General features: G+C 38.9%; 4 protein-coding genes across 9 annotated transcripts; 1 reads left to right on the forward strand and 3 right to left on the reverse strand.

Annotated features, from left to right (window-relative positions):
- Window positions 1-1869: 1869 nt before the first annotated feature.
- Window positions 1870-5267, forward strand: LOC125190795 (protein NLP2). The gene is made up of 4 exons (XM_048088193.1): window positions 1870-2751; window positions 2894-2947; window positions 3041-4016; window positions 4110-5267. Exons 1-4 carry the CDS (start codon window positions 1870-1872, stop codon window positions 4976-4978), a joined length of 2781 nt encoding a protein of 926 aa, XP_047944150.1. The 3' UTR covers window positions 4979-5267.
- Window positions 5268-5347: 80 nt separating this feature from the next.
- Window positions 5348-9263, reverse strand: LOC125190797 (pentatricopeptide repeat-containing protein At2g17140). 4 transcript variants are annotated; one of them, XM_048088197.1, is made up of 5 exons: window positions 8538-9263; window positions 6650-8462; window positions 6184-6414; window positions 6019-6075; window positions 5348-5844 (listed from the first exon to the last, which is right to left on the reverse strand). In XM_048088197.1, the coding sequence occupies exons 1-3, from the start codon at window positions 9133-9135 to the stop codon at window positions 6294-6296; spliced, it is 2532 nt and encodes an 843-aa protein (XP_047944154.1). In that variant the 5' UTR covers window positions 9136-9263; the 3' UTR covers window positions 5348-5844; window positions 6019-6075; window positions 6184-6293. The 4 variants fall into 4 exon arrangements, with proteins under 4 accessions (XP_047944154.1, XP_047944152.1, XP_047944151.1 ...); XM_048088195.1 differs by having other exon boundaries at window positions 5348-5809; window positions 6650-9263; XM_048088194.1 differs by having other exon boundaries at window positions 6650-9263.
- A 681-nt stretch (window positions 9264-9944) lies between these two features.
- Window positions 9945-13079, reverse strand: LOC125187010 (U11/U12 small nuclear ribonucleoprotein 65 kDa protein). 2 transcript variants are annotated; one of them, XM_048083511.1, is made up of 11 exons: window positions 12796-13076; window positions 12599-12670; window positions 12271-12468; window positions 11934-12015; window positions 11663-11824; window positions 11419-11583; window positions 11154-11324; window positions 10654-10741; window positions 10404-10462; window positions 10260-10325; window positions 9945-10179 (listed from the first exon to the last, which is right to left on the reverse strand). In XM_048083511.1, the coding sequence occupies exons 1-11, from the start codon at window positions 12975-12977 to the stop codon at window positions 10093-10095; spliced, it is 1332 nt and encodes a 443-aa protein (XP_047939468.1). In that variant the 5' UTR covers window positions 12978-13076; the 3' UTR covers window positions 9945-10092. The 2 variants fall into 2 exon arrangements, 1 of the variants encoding a protein (XP_047939468.1); XR_007170548.1 differs by having other exon boundaries at window positions 10093-10179; window positions 10260-10321; window positions 12796-13079.
- An 896-nt stretch (window positions 13080-13975) lies between these two features.
- On the reverse strand, window positions 13976-18041 carry LOC125190152 (probable galacturonosyltransferase 3). Of its 2 annotated transcripts, none has more exons than XM_048087362.1 (9): window positions 17887-18041; window positions 17341-17387; window positions 17180-17240; window positions 16848-16886; window positions 16655-16777; window positions 16397-16522; window positions 15984-16318; window positions 14946-15891; window positions 13976-14313 (listed from the first exon to the last, which is right to left on the reverse strand). In XM_048087362.1, exons 1-9 carry the CDS (start codon window positions 17935-17937, stop codon window positions 14038-14040), a joined length of 2004 nt encoding a protein of 667 aa, XP_047943319.1. In that variant the 5' UTR covers window positions 17938-18041; the 3' UTR covers window positions 13976-14037. The 2 variants fall into 2 exon arrangements, with proteins under 2 accessions (XP_047943319.1, XP_047943318.1); XM_048087361.1 differs by having other exon boundaries at window positions 16397-16531.
- Between the last annotated feature and the right edge of the window lie 553 nt (window positions 18042-18594).

Consider the following 18594-nt stretch of genomic DNA (forward strand, 5'->3'; position numbering starts at 1 on the left):
TAACAACTTAAACGCATAAGCGGATATGCATCCTACCCTCCCAGAGTTACAGAGGTCCATCTCGAAAAACTAGTTTTTGCATACGTGGGTATGTTAATTTTAAACAATTTAAGTATGGCACGTCTGTTGGTCTAACCAATGATAATATGTCTAATGCGTGAGGCCTGTTCGAGTTCATTGTCACTTGATAAGGAGTCCAAGAAAATGTATAGTTGGACTTATAAATTAATATTGTAGAAAAGGAAAAAGAAAGGAATACATTTTCTCAATTTGCTTATCTAACTAAAGTGATATACTATTCTTATGTTCTATAATATGCCTATAAAATACATGTAGATGAATCTTATACTTGGTGGTTGTACAATACTCCATTTTGCAAGTAGAATTAGATCAGATGACCAAGAGGAATTGAGGGGACCACAAATGTGGATGATCGATGGATCAACAAATATAAACAAATAAATAAATAAATGGTAGAATCTTTTCATATGTGTGGTGTAAGATGTTGATATGTTGATACATATATAAAGAATGTCAAGTTGCAGGCTTACATCACTACTGTAACCTTTTGTAGCAGAACTAAAATAGTGCTAGTATGAAAATTAAATTTAGAAAAAAGATAAATATTGTTGTGTATGTGTATGAATACCGAATCATGAGTTCAAACTTCAAACCTTCAAATTTGGATTGAGAAACTTAAAGTCAATGCAAGTGACTTGGTCATGATTATAAGCTGAGGGTAAGAATCTTCCTTTTTCACTGTTCCATTCTCTGGAGAAATTCCTTTTCATTTTTTACAAATAATTCAAGATGCATAATGAACTAATTCTTGGTGCAACTGACTCCAACAAATATTATTTTGCCATAATATTCTTGGTCCTTTTAGAGCAACATTAAATGTTCGTTGCCCACTTTTATGAATAAAGTCGAGAAAATCTCACAATGTTTGTTCCTTTTTTCCAATTTATGCCACACTTTTTGAATACTTTTATCAAATAATTATTGAGTAATTTATAAAGTTTAAACACTGACATTGAAAAGAAGTCATCAAATCATAGACATATAGTACTTAGTAAATGAGGAGAGGAGAAGAGCTCAGTTTGTGTCAATGGTGGTAATAATCCTAGAGAGAGAGAAGAGTCGTAATCGTGGGGTCCAATCCAAGGGCTTAGCATTTGCATAAAAGAGATTCTTCCCCACATTCGGCCGACCTCTCATAGCATTTTGGCTTCTTTTGTTTGAGCTAAAACAAGAAACTCAGCCAAGAAAGAGAGATTTGGCAGAAAGTTTCTTTTTTGAGGATACTACAACACACAGACATATGTTTCTTCATCCATAGACCACAAAATCATTATTTCAATCATCTTTCTCCTCTTGCTCAACATCTTCACACAGTCACTGTGAGTGCATACCTTTTTCTTTTGTATATAGTTTCATCTCCTTCATATTGCTTGCTTTTCTCTGCTGCTGCTTCAACTCAACGTGGGTTCTTGATCTTTTTCCTTTATTTGCTTATATTCGCATCTTAGCTCTGTATACAACTCAAAAGATTCAATTTTTTGAGCTTTTCAAGAACAAGATTTCATCTTTTCATTGCTCTGCATAAGCATAGCTCATGAATAAGTACAAATAATTAGGTGCTGCTGCCCTCTGAAATGCATTTCTGGTTGCAGTTGCAAACAACTTTTTACTGATGGTGTTTGTGGCCGTGGGGCTGGTTGGTTTTTGGATGAATAGGGAAAGATATCCTTCTTGGAAGTTCCTCTTCTTGTTCTGCATATTCAACCTGCTTCTCTGTTTCGGCTCGTGAATCTTCGGACTGTTCTAGAAGCTTCTTCTCCTGGTATGGAGGATTGAGGACGACGTATCATGGGAGATGATGGTTCCTACAAGCCTAAGACCATGGTTGAAACTTTGTCAGATACCACCAATCTTGATTTCTCTGTCATGGATGATCTCTTGTATGATGGATTCTGGTTAGAGACTACTGATGAATCCAACTTCTGGCAGCCCTGCCCCACTGCTCCTACTGATTTGAACCCTTCTTTCTTCTTCCCTTCTTCAGACACTAGTTTCAACACAAATCCAGTTACTACTTTCTTCAAAGAAACCGAAAAACCAAGCATCCCACCTTTTACTTTCCCAGGAATGGATGACTTGTCTGGAAATCGAGCCCCCATCCCTTCGGTTTCCTTGGGCCAATCCACTGATTTCCTGTTTGAAGAAACTCAAGTGAGCAAGAGGCTGTGGGTGGCGCCAACCAGGAACCGAATCCGATCTGTCTCCGTGAAGAAGAAGCTGGTGCAGGCGGTTGATCACCTCAAGAAATCTATAAGAGAGAGTGATGTCCTCGTTCAAATCTGGGTTCCTGTTAAGAGAGGAGGCAAGCAAGTCCTCACAACTAATAACCAGCCATTCTCACTCAATTCCAACTGCAAAAACCTTGCAGAATATAGGGATGCTTCCGTGAGCTATCACTTTCCAGCAGATGAGGACTCGAAGGAGCCCGCTGGGTTGCCTGGTCGCGTCTTCTTGAAGAAGCTTCCTGATTGGACCCCGGATGTTCAGTTCTTTAAACGAGAGGAGTACCCCCGGAAGAGTCATGCTCAGATGTGTGATGTTAGAGGATCACTCGCACTTCCAGTTTTTGAACGCGGTAGTGGCAAGTGCTTGGGGGTGGTTGAAATCGTCACAACCAGTCGCAAGGTCAACTGTCGCCCTGATATTGAGACTGTCTGCAAAGCTCTAGAGGTGATGATACATTGTTATCTCTGCCTTCCAGTTTGTGTTTCTATTATCTGTTCAAACAAGAAACCATGTAAATTGTGTCAAGTATGATTTCGAACCTATCTACCATTCATAATGATAAATCTGCTCTCTGTTCTTCTGGCAGGCTGTTGATTTGAAGAGTTCTGATATATTGGAACAAAGTCCACCCAATATGGAGGTATTAGAAGGACTATTTTACAGTTTTTTAAAAAAAGAAACAATCATCTACATTTGAAATGCATTACTAATAGAGAATCAATGATCATACCAGGAGTCGTACCAATTTGTGCTGATGGAGATCGGGAATGTGCTGAGATGTGTATGCGACACACATAAGCTGCCATTGGCACAGACATGGGCTCCGTGTGTTCAACAAGGAAAAGGAGGTTGCCGGCACTCAGACGAGAACTACACACATTGTGTGTCGACACTGGACTCCGCCTGCTATGTTGCTGATCAAGAGGTTTCAGGCTTCCATGAGGCCTGCTCTGAGTATCACTTACTCAAAGGTGAAGGCATTGCTGGGAAAGCTTTCCTGACAAATCAGCCATGTTTCTCCTCGAACATCACAGAGTTTAGCAAAACAGAATATCCCCTAGCGCATCACGCCCGGGTGTTTAATTTGCATGCTGCTGTAGCAATACGGCTCAGGAGTACATACACGGGGGATGCTGATTTTGTTCTGGAGTTCTTCTTGCCCATAAACTGCAAAGGACCAGAAGATCAGAGAAAGATGCTCGACTCATTATCATCTGTAGTGGAACGAACATGCCAGAGCTTACGTGTAGTAACAGACCAGGAGTTGGCCCGGGAAACATCGGATAGAGAAACAAGCAGCACTCTATCCAATGGAAAAAGGCCAAGGTTGGAAGATATTCCCTCGAAAGAAGCACCTTCACCCTGGATTACACAAATGATGGAGCCCCAGCACAAGGGCAAAGGAGTTGCTGTTGCTTTGGGTTATGAGAAGGAGGAACCAGGAGAGTTCATCGTGACAACCCAATGGGATAAGCAGGGTGTAGAGTTCCATCAAGCGCCAACTTTTCTGGAGCACGACCAACACCATCAGCAGGACTCTGGATCGAAAGATGGCAGTGGTAGTTTCTTCATTACGAGCAGAACTCTTCCAGCTGGTCCTAAAACAAACACAGAAAAGAGAAGGACAAAGACTGAGAAGACTATAAGTTTGCAAGTACTTAGGCAATATTTTGCTGGGAGTCTAAAAGATGCTGCCAAGAACATTGGAGGTATACGTTACTAGCAATCTCTAATAATTATGCATCTTCATAAAATTCAATATCTGTTCCATCTCACTAAAGTTTGTTATAATGATGATGCAGTGTGTCCAACTACCTTGAAAAGGATATGCAGGCATCATGGGATAACCCGATGGCCTTCTCGAAAGATCAAGAAAGTTGGCCACTCATTGAGGAAACTTCAACTTGTGATTGACTCAGTCCAGGGCACTGAGGGTTCCATTCAGTTAAGTTCATTCTACAACAACTTTCCAGAACTCGGCTCTCCAAATGTACCAGAAACGAGCCACTTGCCAACATCTACAGTGGGTGGTGAGCTGCAGCAAGTAAACAATCAACCCGAGGGTACTTTGTTAAGCCCTGGAACTACTTCCTCTGGCAGCCACAGTTCCAGTTCAAGTTACTGCTGTTCTACTGGGGTGAAGCAGTCGTCTTTCCCAGTCAACGGCTCCAGCAGTGGTGATGCTTTATCAGCAGAACAAAATGAAGGGATGCTCAAAAGAGCACGGAGTGATGCAGAATTGCATCAGTTGAGCCAAGAGGACTCAAAGCTTCTCGTTCGATCATACAGCCAGAAGATTTTCAGTGACCATGCCTCAAATGAGGCTCCACCTGTGCCAAAAACTAGCAGCAAGGTTCAAGAGGTGGGATATTTTAGAGTAAAAGCTTCTTTGGGTGACGAGAAGATTCGTCTCACTCTGCAACCACACTGGGGATTCAGAGAGTTGCAGCAAGAGGTGTTGAGGCGTTTCAACATTGACAATGGCAGTAGAGTTGATCTGAAATATTTGGATGACGACTCTGAATGGGTGCTCTTAACCTGCGATGCTGATCTTGAAGAATGTAAAGATATACACACGTTGATGAAGAGTGGAACAATTAGACTCTCCCTAAATCAAGCATATTATCATCCTAGTATTGGAAGCTCATTTGGTAGTAATGGCCCCTTCTGAAGTTTTTCTTACCATGAATAAGAGACGACAACCAAGGATGGGTGTAACAGGCTGTAATAGTAGGAATGCATACAGAATGGCAACTATTTCATGGCCATTTAGTATTCTGTAGACTAGTTAAGTGAGATAGTGATGCTAGATATTCACTATCTCTCAGAGTGACATGACTGTTTTTTCGTACAATATTTCCTTCTGGTTATTTTTTAAGCAGTGCAATTGATACTTCTGTACCATAATATGTACAAAGAGTTTCTCATGGATTTATTTGAAACCTGTGCACATTCTGTTATTTTTCCTTTCCATGTTATTTCTAAAAGGCATAACATACTAGTTCATGCTTCTTTCTTTTCTCATCCAAAACAAGATATATACTACACAAAGTAATACCAAAGTGATATATGCTGCTGGGAACATAGACCAACTTTGGTATCAAATAAAGAAACAAAAATATGGCATAAAATAGGAATCCTTGCTTTTATCTTAATTAGATACATCATCAAACTGTCAACATCTTGTTACTTGTTTACAGCTTAAGAAGGGACAGAAGAATAGTAGTCATGCTGGACCATCGTAGTAGAGAAGGACCACAGCGGGATTCCATTCCAAACAACAAGCATACCTTCCTATTGACATATTGGAGAAGGAGATCTTTCGATGATGAAGCTTGTTTGATGCATAGATGGCTCTCTCGGCTGTTTCAAGCTTTGCACGAACAATGTCAAAATTTTCAACATTTCCTCAAATGAATCATATAAGGCATTTGTTAAGACATCCGTCATCTTCTCTAAACCACCACCGCTGGTTAATGATTATCTCCTGAAAATGATTGTCCTGTTCCAGACAATAGTCTTTACTATCATCACGCGCTGTAGAGAAGTCCCTTTAAATTAGAAAACCATCACAATGTGATTGAGGTTCGTAAGCCCTCTTAGTAAAATTTCATGATCATGAGGCAAGATAATGAATCAACCAGCCATAACTTATTCGTTTCTGAATGTAATGTCTTCAATACATAAAGCAAGTTCATGGATTTCAAATACCTGGCTTCAGCATCTTTGGGTCTGCAAAACTGCAGTAAACTTGAGCTGCTCCATTCACTTTATATTAGCAGAGAAAAAACAACTTACTTTTGAGTAAAGAGAACAAAATAAAAACCTTGTTACTTAGATATGCAATTCAATCTGTAATATCCACTATGATTATACCTGGTTAAAGCCACAAGCAGAGGCGATTGAGGAAAAGTGTATGGTGGTCATCTCTGGTTGATTGTGGTTCAGCTGAGATTTATAATATCGGATCTCAAGTATCCACACAATTAATAAGGAGCATCCAAATCATCGAGAAAGTCATTCTTATGGGCTAGTGATAAGTTACTGTGACCCCAGCCTTTCTGCACTCGCTTCAAAGTTTTCAAGGCCATTGTACTTCCATCATCTCTGTCAAAAAACAAGGTAGAAGAAATGACGGAGATGCCACAAAAAATGTAACAGATACTGAATGTAAACATCATTCTGCGACATGTCTGGTAGTATACTCATAACTATAACTAACATTTTTTCCCTATTCCCATAAATCATACAGTCAAATACAAGTGACACCCCAAGAGCTGAATAATAACAGAAGGAACTCCAGAGTAGAATACAAGTTAGAAGGCGACTTTGACATCCATACCTGTGCAGAATAGTTTCCCAATCACTGCCAATGTCTTTATGTTTTTTGCCACGATTTAACTGTTTCTCACCATTGTGAACCATATTTTTAACCTCAACATTAGAACCCATTGCAAGCATTCTTTCTGTCAGTTCATTAGCCTCATGTTTATTTCCCTTGCTGAGTAAATATTCAATCACAGGCATGAAAAGTGCAGGATCAAAACTACAACCCCGCTGCACCATTTTCTTAAGAATATCATGAGCAAGATCAAAATTCTCATTGATGCACAGTTTGTCAATGAGATCTTTGTAAGAAAAACTGCTCAAATCAAAGCATCTTTCTATTGAAGCCTCAAATAATTGCTTAGCTTCCAAGATTTCCCCTCCAAGAAGCAACTCCTCGAACATCAGAGTATAAAGTACTTCCTTGTGGCCACATACACTGATTGCAATCTCAAACACATCCTGTGCTGGTCTGAACTCCCCAGTCCTGCAGAAGGTTTTGATTAACAATTTGTAAGAATTCAAATTAGGTGTTACTCCTTTCTGCAGCATCTCATCTAATATGAAAGCAGCTTCTTCGCTTCTTTGTCCTTCACACAGAGAATGAAGAATAATATTGTAAGTGCTAACATTAGGAGAAGTGCCTCTCTCCTTCATCTCATTCAACTGGCCAAACATTTCATATATTTGATTTGTAACACCAAGCCCAAATAATAGGCAATTGTAAGTTCGCAGGGTCTTGTTGCAACCTTTTCTCTCCATGTCTTTGAGAACCTGAAATGCAGATGATATCTTACCTCTCTTGCATAAGTTAAATAGAAAAATATCATAGACAACTGAATCGGGATATAAGTTTCTCCCCAACATCTCCGTAAACTTCTTTTTAGCTTCATCTAGCCGTCCATCGCTGCACAGTCCATTTATGATTGTCGAATATGTAATCAAGTCAGGCAAGCATTTCTTCCTATTTTCATCTACTAGGCCTATGTATGAGTTTCCCAAGTTACCAAGAGCAGCACTTCCATGAGTCCACATTTCACTCACAATTTCAACTGCTTTATCGACATTCCCACTTCTACACAAACCATCAATCACAATGTTGCAGCTCACAGTATCTAATCCATCCCCTCGTTCATTCATCTTCTGCATTAACCTCTCCGCTTCTTCTGTTCTTCCTTCTCTCCACAAACTGTGTAGCAATATATTGTAAGTGTAAGCATTTGGCACACATCCAGCTCTAGTCATCTCATTCAGAATTTTATTGGCCTCAACATTCTTCCCTTTCCTGCAATACCCCTGGAGCAATGCACTATAAGTAGTTACATCAGGGGAAACACCCCCAGTTATCATCAAACTAACAACTCTCCTTGCATCTGCAAGCATGCCACTTTTACATAAGCCGTTAATCAAAATGTTGTACGAGTGTGCATTTGGTTGAACTCCATCATCAACCATTTCTTTTAGAACTGCTTGAGCCTCAAACAGTTTTCCATTGCTCACCAAACCCAACAGCCATATGTTATAACTCTTCACACTCGAGAAAATACTATCCCTTTTCATAGATAAAACTAGAGCTTCTGCTTCTGCTAACATCCTTTCCCGGTAAAAGCCATCCAACATTATGTTATGTGTCACAGTATTGGGCTTTGGCAATTCTAACTCACTCGTTTGCATATCCCTGAATATCCTGGACGCTTCCAAGATCTTCCCAGCTTTGCAGAGAGAAGATATCCTTGTGTTAAAGGTAACAACATTTGGAGCCAGACCATCCTCTTTCATCCTCTCCACCAATCTCTCAGCTTCGTCATCTTTACCCTCTTTACACAACCCTGCAATGAAAGTGTTGTATATAACTGCAGTGGGGACCAAACCCATCGTCCTCATCAAATCCAGAAGCTCCAAACCTTTATCAACGAGCCCATCGCAGCAATAACCACGTGCCAAAATTCCAAAAGTGTACTCATTAGGCTGACAACCTTTGTCACGCATTTTATCAAACAAGTGGCAGGCATCCTCCAAACGACCCGCGTCGCACAAGGCGCCAATCAAGAGATTAAAAGTATAAGTCTGGAGCTTCACCTTGGAAAAGATTATATCTTTATAAAGCCAGGACACAAAATTAGGGCAATTTTCTTGGATAGAAGCTCGAATTAACAAATTGTAGAGAACAATTGAGGGCGGTGGCGTGGACAAACGGGCGCGAAGAGATTGAAATTGAGAAAAGGCTTGGTGAAGTCGGCCAGCATCGGCCAACATCTTGACGAGGGAGAACAAAGCATGATGCGGCGGCGTTGGGAAGAGGAGGAGATGGTGGTGGAGAGAGTCGAGTTGAGAGAACATGTGGGCGCGGATGAGAATTGGGACGATGAGAGAGAATGTGTGATGGGAAAAGGAGAAGTCTTTAGTATTGGTGGCGAGTGTGCGCTTGAAGAGAAGCCAGGCCAGGTGCGGATTGTCGGAGTTTCGGAGGAGAGCTTTGGCCACCATTTTTGCTTGTTCCATTGCTCTGCTCGCTCACTCAACTCCTACTTTATCAAACTAATTAAGATAGCAAAATTTGCAGAACAAGCAACCAAGACAATAAAACATCTTTCCATCCACCTGAACCACAATTTCGACGTTCAACTCCAGATTCAACTTCTTCAATTTCTGATGTCAAATTTTTTAAAACTTTATTTATATAACACAACACGTTTATTTATTATCCTAAAACTACAATTTGTTCAACTAATAATGATTGATAAGATTAACTAAAAATATGCGCAAGAAGGAAAAACTACACTAATGAGATCATTGCTATCCACATTTTGTGGGGATCAAATTATAGTTAATCTTTCTAATGATTCAATGGCTACAAGGAATGTGTTTAGCTTTTCACTCCAAAAGGTACTGAACATACTTTAGAAATTGTGGGGATCAAATTATAGATTAATAATTCCACAATATGAGATGATGATACAAAGTATAGTTACAAAAAAGGAAATTTTTTAAATGTGTAATACATAAGCAAAACGAGACTCTATATGTATAGAAATAGAATTTACTAATTTTGATACTCATAATTTATAGTATTATTATTTTAAATAAATAATTAACTGATATGTGTATTTAGATTACACACATAATTATGTAGAGCCCAATGAAAGAGTGCCACTTGTCCCATGTCTTTCTCATGCCTTTTGGCCAACATCCGAGGTCATGAATTTTCATGGCTGTCTAATTAATTTTTATTTAAAACTTTTTGGTCTTTAGGGAGTCTTAGTTCATATCCATAAACAAACCAAGGCATGAAAGTGGAGATTGAGGGAGTATAGTAGATCAACAAATATGCACCTCCAAACTTTCATGGCAACCAATCAATCTGCTATATGGATAGATAGATGCTAGAAACAAAAACTATGCTCAGTTCAAACTATCAACTACAAAATCTCTTGGCCCTTGCAATTCCAGACCCGAAAACTAGTTGAGTTTAGCAGCAGCGGTAGGGCTCCTCCCAAATTGAATCACCACGGGCTTTCCTTTAAATACGTAACCATTTACCGCGCTCTGCACTTACCCCCAAGTCATGACTCGTATCAGTATTCGTTAAACCAAATTACACAAGGGGGCACTGATGGAAAACATACCAGGGCATTACGAGCAAGCTCGACTGTTGGGAATGTGACGAAGGCTTGGCCCCTCATTCTTCCTTCCTAAACAAAACCATTTTCACTTCAGATGCATGTAAATGCAGAGGGAGATCTCATATGGTATGCACTGATATATCTCACCTGCATTAACTTCACAGTAAGATTGAACTTGGCAGCATCAATGCTCCCAAAAAATGACCCTGCAACAGTATTACCAATATATAGATAGCATTAGTGAGTTCAAACTGTAGTAACTGCTTGAGGGGGAGGTAGCATTGAACAAGATAAATGCCCGGGTTAGTTAATCTCTCACATTTTGAATACAGTTGTGAGCAGAATAGTGTCACTGCTATAGAGAACTATATACAGAGGAGCAAGGAAACAGACTAACCAAATATAAAGTAGAAGTCATCAACGACCACATCTTTGGCCAAGTTCTTGATGTACAGCACAGGAGTAGGATCACCAGCAGTATAATTCTGTTCATTGGAGTCAATACATGTCAAGTATGAACTAGTGCTCGTCCACATGCAATTTAAACTACCAAATGAACAAACATTGGTAATACTAGTAGTAAGCACAAGCATATATAACCTATTTTTTAGGAGAAAAAATTGACAATTTAATGAACACATTGGCAGTAATAGCAGAGTAGATGCATCTACCCTGTTCTACTCTTACATCTCCCAGTCCTCCTCCAGTCCCCACAAACAAATGAAACCATTTGCCCGATTACATAAAAAGTTCTTTGCATATTGCATTCAGGTAGCCATTTTCTAATAGATTATTAGATTTTAGGATTCGCTGTTTAAAAAGATTTGATTCCCTGTATAGTTCTGGAGAAGAGAGACTGTAGCAGGAAAGTAATAAAGTAGTACTACTATATAATACCTTAAATTTAGGGAGCGATAAGATTTCCTCAGGAGGCAATTTTCCATTATTTAGTTCCTCTATAGTTGCAAAAGTTTCCCGAGAAGAAGATTCAGGGATTGGTTCTTGCAACTCCTTTGCAGAGTCATTATCTTGTAATTCAGGTTGGTTTTGTTTTTGTGCTATTCTTATCTGCAAGCATGTCAAAACCACTATATTACAAGTCTTTCAATGGAAATAAGTCTCAAATACATAATACCAGAGATCAATGGTTGCAAGTTGCAACCTGCAATACAGGGTTCTTCTTTTTTATTATAGGCTTCTCTTTGGGAACTAATGCAACTTGTTTCAATCCAACAGCCTCGTGAGCCACATCCTTGTCAACAGCAGGTCCAACAATTGCTTGTTTCTTGGCACGCTTTCGCTTAGGTCTAGCCTCTTGTCTGACTTCCTAAACCATGAACTTGCGGTTATGACCTTGTAGTAACAACACAAACATACAAGATAAAAAGAAATATCCAGAGGATTACCTCATCTGAAGACTCCATTTCTGACTCGCTACTGGACAAATATTCCATGTTAGAGGATGGTGGAGGAGGTGGTGGTGCTGATGGAAATTCTGGAAGAGGTGGAGTAGGTAATGCCTTCCGGAATGGAGCGGGAATATTCATTTTGTTCATCAAATGTAAAACCTGTGTTTGGGAGTATATAAAAAAGAAAATGTTATAAATATCTAGTGGTGCGAGAGAGTAAGAAGAAGAAGAAAATGAAGAAGAGTAAAGGGGTACAACGTTCACCAACCTGGGTGTAAAATCGTGGAACTGCAATAAGAGCATTTACAATGTTTGTGAGGATGTTACCATCAGGTGGTGGATATGCATATCTGTATTAGAAATCAGTTGTTTGAACTAGTGAGTAGGTTGATACAAAGAACATGGATGACATATTCAGTAAAAAACTAAAAACTCCATCTGCATGTGTCTACTCAAGCAACCAAACAGCTTCCAGAAATTAGAGGCGTGCAAACAGAGGCAGACTAACTAGTCCTAAAATAAGAAAACAGAATTCAGCTAGAACTTGAAGAAAGAGTGGCCGAATCAATATGAAAAGCAATTTAAGCAAAGAGAGTAAAACATACTCAAGATGGGGCGGAAATGGATATTCGATGCCAAGTTTTTGTGCAATTGGTTCGCTAGCATGTGTACTACTCCCGACAGAAACATCTTTCACCACAGAGGCAGCATCCTCCCTAACCTCTCTTTCATTATCTTTTTGCTTAGTCCCCTCACCTTTATTAGCTCTCTCTACAGACATGACTTTACCGAGAAATCGCAACCTGAGAGCAACCAATTCTCGTTCAGGCAATAGGGCACAATCGGCATTATGAATCAATCATATGAAATTAGTAATGCAGTAGCACAAACACTCCCAAAGACATGACGATTATGAATAAATGAAATAAATACCCATGTAGCTGCTTCTGTGCTTGGTATGCTGAGAATTCATCCTTAAAATCAACAAAAGCGCAATTTTTCACCCTATACACCCGGAGGTTGCATCAGTTTTGAGTTGAAAGTAAATAAAAACCTAAAAGAGTAAGTTTGCAAGCTAAAATGAAAGAATTTTAAAAATGCGATAGAAGGGGAGCCGTAGAATAACTAACCGTCCATGAGAAAAGGGGCGGACAGAGGAGGCGCCGTAGTGGGAAAAGAGGCGGGTAAGAGTGTCGTGGGGAATGGCCTCCGGGAGATGCCGAACCAGCAGGGTAACAGCCGACGGCGGTGATTCTTCGACGGAATTCCTGATTAATTGATGTGTAATCGGCGGCGGCGGCGCCTCCTGCATGATTGAAAAAAGTGGGTTGTGGGCAGCAGAAATTGGAGAATTGGATTATATCTCTGTCAATTCTTTCCGGTGAGAAGATTGTAGCCAAAGTAAGACTTGTGCCAATTTCTTTGTATGAAAAATAAAGCCCACTAATTTTAAAAATTACCCTCTCTGTTTTTTACTACTAGTTCTTTTACCTTGCTCGTTTTGGTATATCAGATTAAAATGTAATAATAGAGGAGACAACTAAAATTAGTATTAACATAAAAACCATTATTTAAAAATTAAGATTAAAAAGATTATATTGTTCTTTGGTACATCAGATTAAAACGAAGATTACAAAATGTGAAAATGTAATTCACTATGACACAACCGAAAATCAACACCATGGTAACAATAAGAGATTACATCAAAACTGGAAGAAGAAATTATAGTACTACATATGAATTTGAAAAAATAATTCATACTAAAAATTGCATTCAAATCTTATTGAGTTCTTTACGCTGACTGATTTTATTGACGATTCAAGAGAGGTCATTTAATCAGCAAAGTGGGTCAGATTCACGTGCTGAAGAGGAGGGCCCAAACTGTCGTAGTTCAGCCAGGTGGCTCGTGGATGAGTGCGCCAGTGTGACAAATGCGGCATTGGGCGAAGTGTTGCAACGTATAGAGTGGGCGAAAAGTAGAAATTAGCTTCTTAACTAGGCGGATAGCGATCTTTTCCTCATATTAAACATTGTTTTGGCAATCCTGAGTACCAAACACCCTCCTTATAACATGTTTGGCAAAGATTGGTTATTCAATCTTGGTCTTAATCTCCTGCACCAAACAGAGCCGTTGAATTTGTGTCGCATTAAACTTTGAATGAGATTCTTTATGAAATGATACATGGACGGAGGTGCATCTGATATCATGCGCCCCTTGTCAGACTCAGTCACAGGTGAAAACAAATGCTGAATCCCAGTCCTCTCATTTGGAGCAACATTGCAACTTATGGAAAGGAAATGACAACCAAGTAAAACATGAAAAAGCTTAAGCCAACCATTTTATACATGAAGAAAATAAAAAACATCCCTCATTATTGATTCAGGTTGCACACTTGTAAATAGAAGTTATCATACATGACATATTTGGACCAGTATGATCTGTACTTGGCTATGGCAAGATCCAACCATGGTTTATAGTTTCCATTATAATGTACAACACCAGCATTCTCTATCTCTGTCTGGTTAAGAGCTGGGTCGTAGCCCAACCCAAGAACGTGCCAACTCCGATCCAGAGGGTGGGTCAAGTTGTAGAAAGTTATCAGCCCCGGTGGCAGCGTCCCAAGTTTCCAGAGAGTCCTGTCCTCATTCTGTAATCAAACAAAAATCGAGTAAATGATTGAGATCTGTGATGAACGTTCAAGACTGAGATGCTATATCATCATTTTTGGTCCAAGTACAGATTATGTATACCACCTTTGCTCTAAGAGTGAGGAAACACATGAGTTTCAAGGATTAACAACCATTATTATGATATCACCACCTGTGGCCAAATCAATACAATGCACGACACAATCAAGATGATAATGATGGCAATGATGTTACCACGTTGCTTGTTGAAGGAAAGTCTTGCCTATGGGATTGTACTAGATTAGTAGTGTGGTTTAAGCTGTAACATTGAAATGTAAGCATTTAAGAATTTCCTGGTTTGCTGATCTACCAAAAAGAAAAATTCCATTCACCCTTGATATGTAGAAGCCTGAAACCCCTCTGCCAAAAACAAATAGAAGAAAACATGCACTGGTGCTACTAGACAGTTGAAAATTCCATGCTACCCTGTGCACATCCAGTTCATTTACTGAGAACAATGTGTAATACAAGGAGCATTTGGCCCTTTCCAGTAAAGTAGTTTCAAAAATTTAGCTACACATTTGAACATAATAAATGCAACAATAAAAAAGCACCACATAAAGGGAAAGGTTCGAGTGAGATGCAACCATACCATTTCTTGCCAGTGATGATATATTCCAGTAATGTCACGTTTCCTCCATTCGATCAAATCAAAGATATTCATGCCAAATGCCCAGCCGCAAGCATTTGGATCAAAATTATCAGCTATCTTTGGATTTGAAAAGTTCAGATACTTGTCAAACCTATGGAAGCTCTCTTTGCAGGTTTCCACAGCACCATTCACCATCCCATTCAGATTAACAGACCATAGAGGTGTCAGGTCCTTCTGAACAACAATGTCATCATCCAGGAACAATATCTTATCCAGCTTTGGATAAACTTCAGGAAGGTAAAATCTAAGATGATTAAGCATTGACAAGTACTTTGGGTTCCTATATTTGAGATTGTCAGCACCACCAGTGAGAGATGATGATTGATGTGCCTTGAAATAGTATTCTATCATCCGTGCAGATTCAAGCTGACGGAGGACAGGACAGTATGAAGAATTCAGCCAAGTGAAGTCATCAACGTTCTTAACTTCAATTGTTGCACCTGCAGGAGCATTTACTAGAAACCACATTTTCATAGCTGCAAAGTTCAGCTTATCGGTGACTATATGGAACACATGCCTTCCAGGTTCTTTTGCGTGTAGTGTTGTTGAGTTCACGACCACAGATGTTGCAAGTACATTATCAGAAAAGATGGCATAATGGTACAAAGATGGATCTTCAAGTTTTTCTTTGTTAGGAAAAACTTTTTTATCATAATTACTTAGGTGATAATCTGTGGTGAGAACTAAGGGAATGCAATGCAATGGTCTGGGAACAGTTTTTGCAGCAAGCTGTATCAGAAATGTGCTCTTCTTCTTGAACGAATTTACATTAGTCTCACTAGATTGAAGCATTACTCTCAACTTTCTTGCTATCAGAACACAATCATATAACTGGTCCTTTGCTGTAGCTAGAATGTGTCCCATGGCTTTCGCTTGATCAAGAGCACTGACAAGAAAGAAAAAGGAGCAAAAAAATTGTATATCAGATCGAAGCCAGCACCTGAAAATCTTATTAACAAACACTTGACATCACAAAACCTTGGAAGGAGTTCAACATCGTTTGTTGCTTCTCCTATTGCAAGTTGACTTTCTCTGGACTGTTCAATCAGAGAATTATAAAGCACGGTCTCATTCTTAGCCATAGCAATTGTTGCATAAGCCTTGGCCATTATGATCTGGTCTCGTATAAGTTTTACTGTGGAGTCAGCGTTGGGATTTTCATACTCTTTCCTCCATATGCTGTATTTCCCCTTGATATTGGTGTCAAGCTCCCTAGCTCGTTTAATGGCTTCTTCTTGCATTTGGTTTTCTATCTCTTTGTCTTGTTTTATCAGATCTGCAGTTCTCCTCTCCCTCCTTTCCCGTCGTAGCATCTGAAGTAGGAGAATAAGTTACTTATCAAACCGTCAAAAGCAATGTATCAGCTGTGAGTGCATATATAGAAATTGGACCTGTCTCTTAAGTTTCACAGGATGCACCGGATACGCTTGTGCTTGTGAGGTTTCACCTTGAAATTGGTGATTGTCACTCCAACTGTCCCCATTTTTTCTATAGCTCAGTTTAGTTTGAAATGAGTCCTGTACTATCTAAGAGAATTAGTGGAGAGGTCAGTGACCTACAATCAGGATCAAAATGGATTTCTGGGAACTAAATTGAGAGAACATAAAATGAAGATATAGCTGGATAAAAATCACCAGCAAACTCCTTACTCTATTGTGTTTCTCCTTTCTATGGTTTCTCCATACCCATGAAGAAGATAGGTCTCTAGATCTAACACTCCTAATTTGAACAGCACCAGAAGGGTCGCTGTATGTTACAATTATGTCAAAATCCTGCATGAAATGATCAATCAAACTTAATTATTATTCAAATTGCTTACATGAAAGAAAAAAAAGGTCTTACCTTCCAAGGATGATCAGTAGAACTGATATTTCCTCGATCCTGCCAAGCCATTGTTTGGTGCAAGCAAATGAAGCATCAGTTTTTTGGCATAGATTTTCCAATAAAATCAAACATTCAGTTTTCAGTAGCAAAATAATCAGCTTAGAGAGTAAAGACACTTGTACATATAGGCATTATTCTAATTGTTTAGACTTATGAGCATCCTATCACATCAACAAATTTGCTTAGTTTCTCATCCACGGACAAGTAGAAAGGCACAAAATAAAAATGGCAACCAAAATTTCATGTTAAGGAAGATTACTACTTAGAAAGATCAGAAATAAAATCATTACCCTTCTTTCAATGCAGTTTGGGCAGTCATATGATGGGGCATACAGTCTGTTTTCTCTTCGACTGGAAAATCATAATAAAGATGGAAACATGAGGTGCAATAAATCCATGTGATGAATCTTGTTACAATAGAAGCAACAATACTAATTGCTTAAAATCTTACAGCGTGGGTGAAACCTCTGCTCTGACTGACAAGACAATGTTGATACCCTGTATAAATATGTTAGATATGCGATCAAAATAAATCTATTAATTCCTTGAAACTCCTTCAAACAGATACGAGTACTTGATATCCCACAAGAAATCAGTCTAATCGCTTTAAACGGAAAACTTAAAGCTAAAACAATAGAAATACACATCGATCAAGCTAAAGTAAGCCGGGCATGAATTAATCATAGCTAATAGATGAAACATATTGCAGCAACTGACGGGGATTCCGGATTGGAAAAACAAGTAATCAAAGATTAGCAGGAAGTAGAGCTGCGAAATGAGGTTTTGGAATAGATTGAGGAAGCAAAGGTTGCTGAATGGCAGCACCACACACACAAACACATAATGTGGTAGTGAGATTACTAGTCCGATCTGAATGCAGTGGACAATAAGGAATCAACAGAAGAGAGCAACATTCTGGTGGAAAGCATTGACATCGGACACATGCGCATACCCAATAAGATTTGAATCGGGATATATTAAGAGAGATTGGACTTACGAGGAAAAGGAAGATCGCGGAAAGAGATGGCGATGTTAAACCGCCTCTCATCTTACGAGAGGAGTGATATTCGATCAGCTCAACTTCTAATTCTTCTTCCTCCTCCTCTTAATTTTACTCAATTTTTGGGCTTCATAAGTGTCAACTGCGTAGAAACGAACACTGGATTTACAATTTTATTTTCTGATTTTAAACATAAAAGTCATATTGGCCCTTAAATGGCTTTGGCCTAGTTCTATTTTTTTTATGAACTTTTAAATGAGTTTAAATTTTATGTTTCGTGTAGTATTATTTTTTATGCCGGGTGAATTACTATAAGGCAATGGACATTTTTATAATACTTGGCACGAGTAAATCAAGTGGCTGACTTTATTCTCTTTGACATAAACTTAAAAAGCTATCTAAAATATTATACCCTCTTTGACATAAACTTAAAAAGCTATCTAAAATATTATACTCTTTGTCCAAAAAAATAGTCTCATTTTGTCATTTTCCGTCATTTCAAAAATTGATTTGAAATAGAAAATTTATATCTCATATTTTTACATCAACAATGGTTCTTATTCGTCGAATACAATTTGTCTCTATGGAGAAACATTTTAGCAACGTTGTATTTTTATCGAGTTCCAATGATTTCCACTTTTATCTTTCTTAGTCGATGGATGGATGGATTTGACAGGAGTGTAGTGGACATTAGGCTATGAATGA

This window comes from Salvia hispanica, chromosome 5, assembly GCF_023119035.1.
Source record: "Salvia hispanica cultivar TCC Black 2014 chromosome 5, UniMelb_Shisp_WGS_1.0, whole genome shotgun sequence".
NCBI classification, from domain to species: domain Eukaryota; kingdom Viridiplantae; phylum Streptophyta; class Magnoliopsida; order Lamiales; family Lamiaceae; genus Salvia; species Salvia hispanica.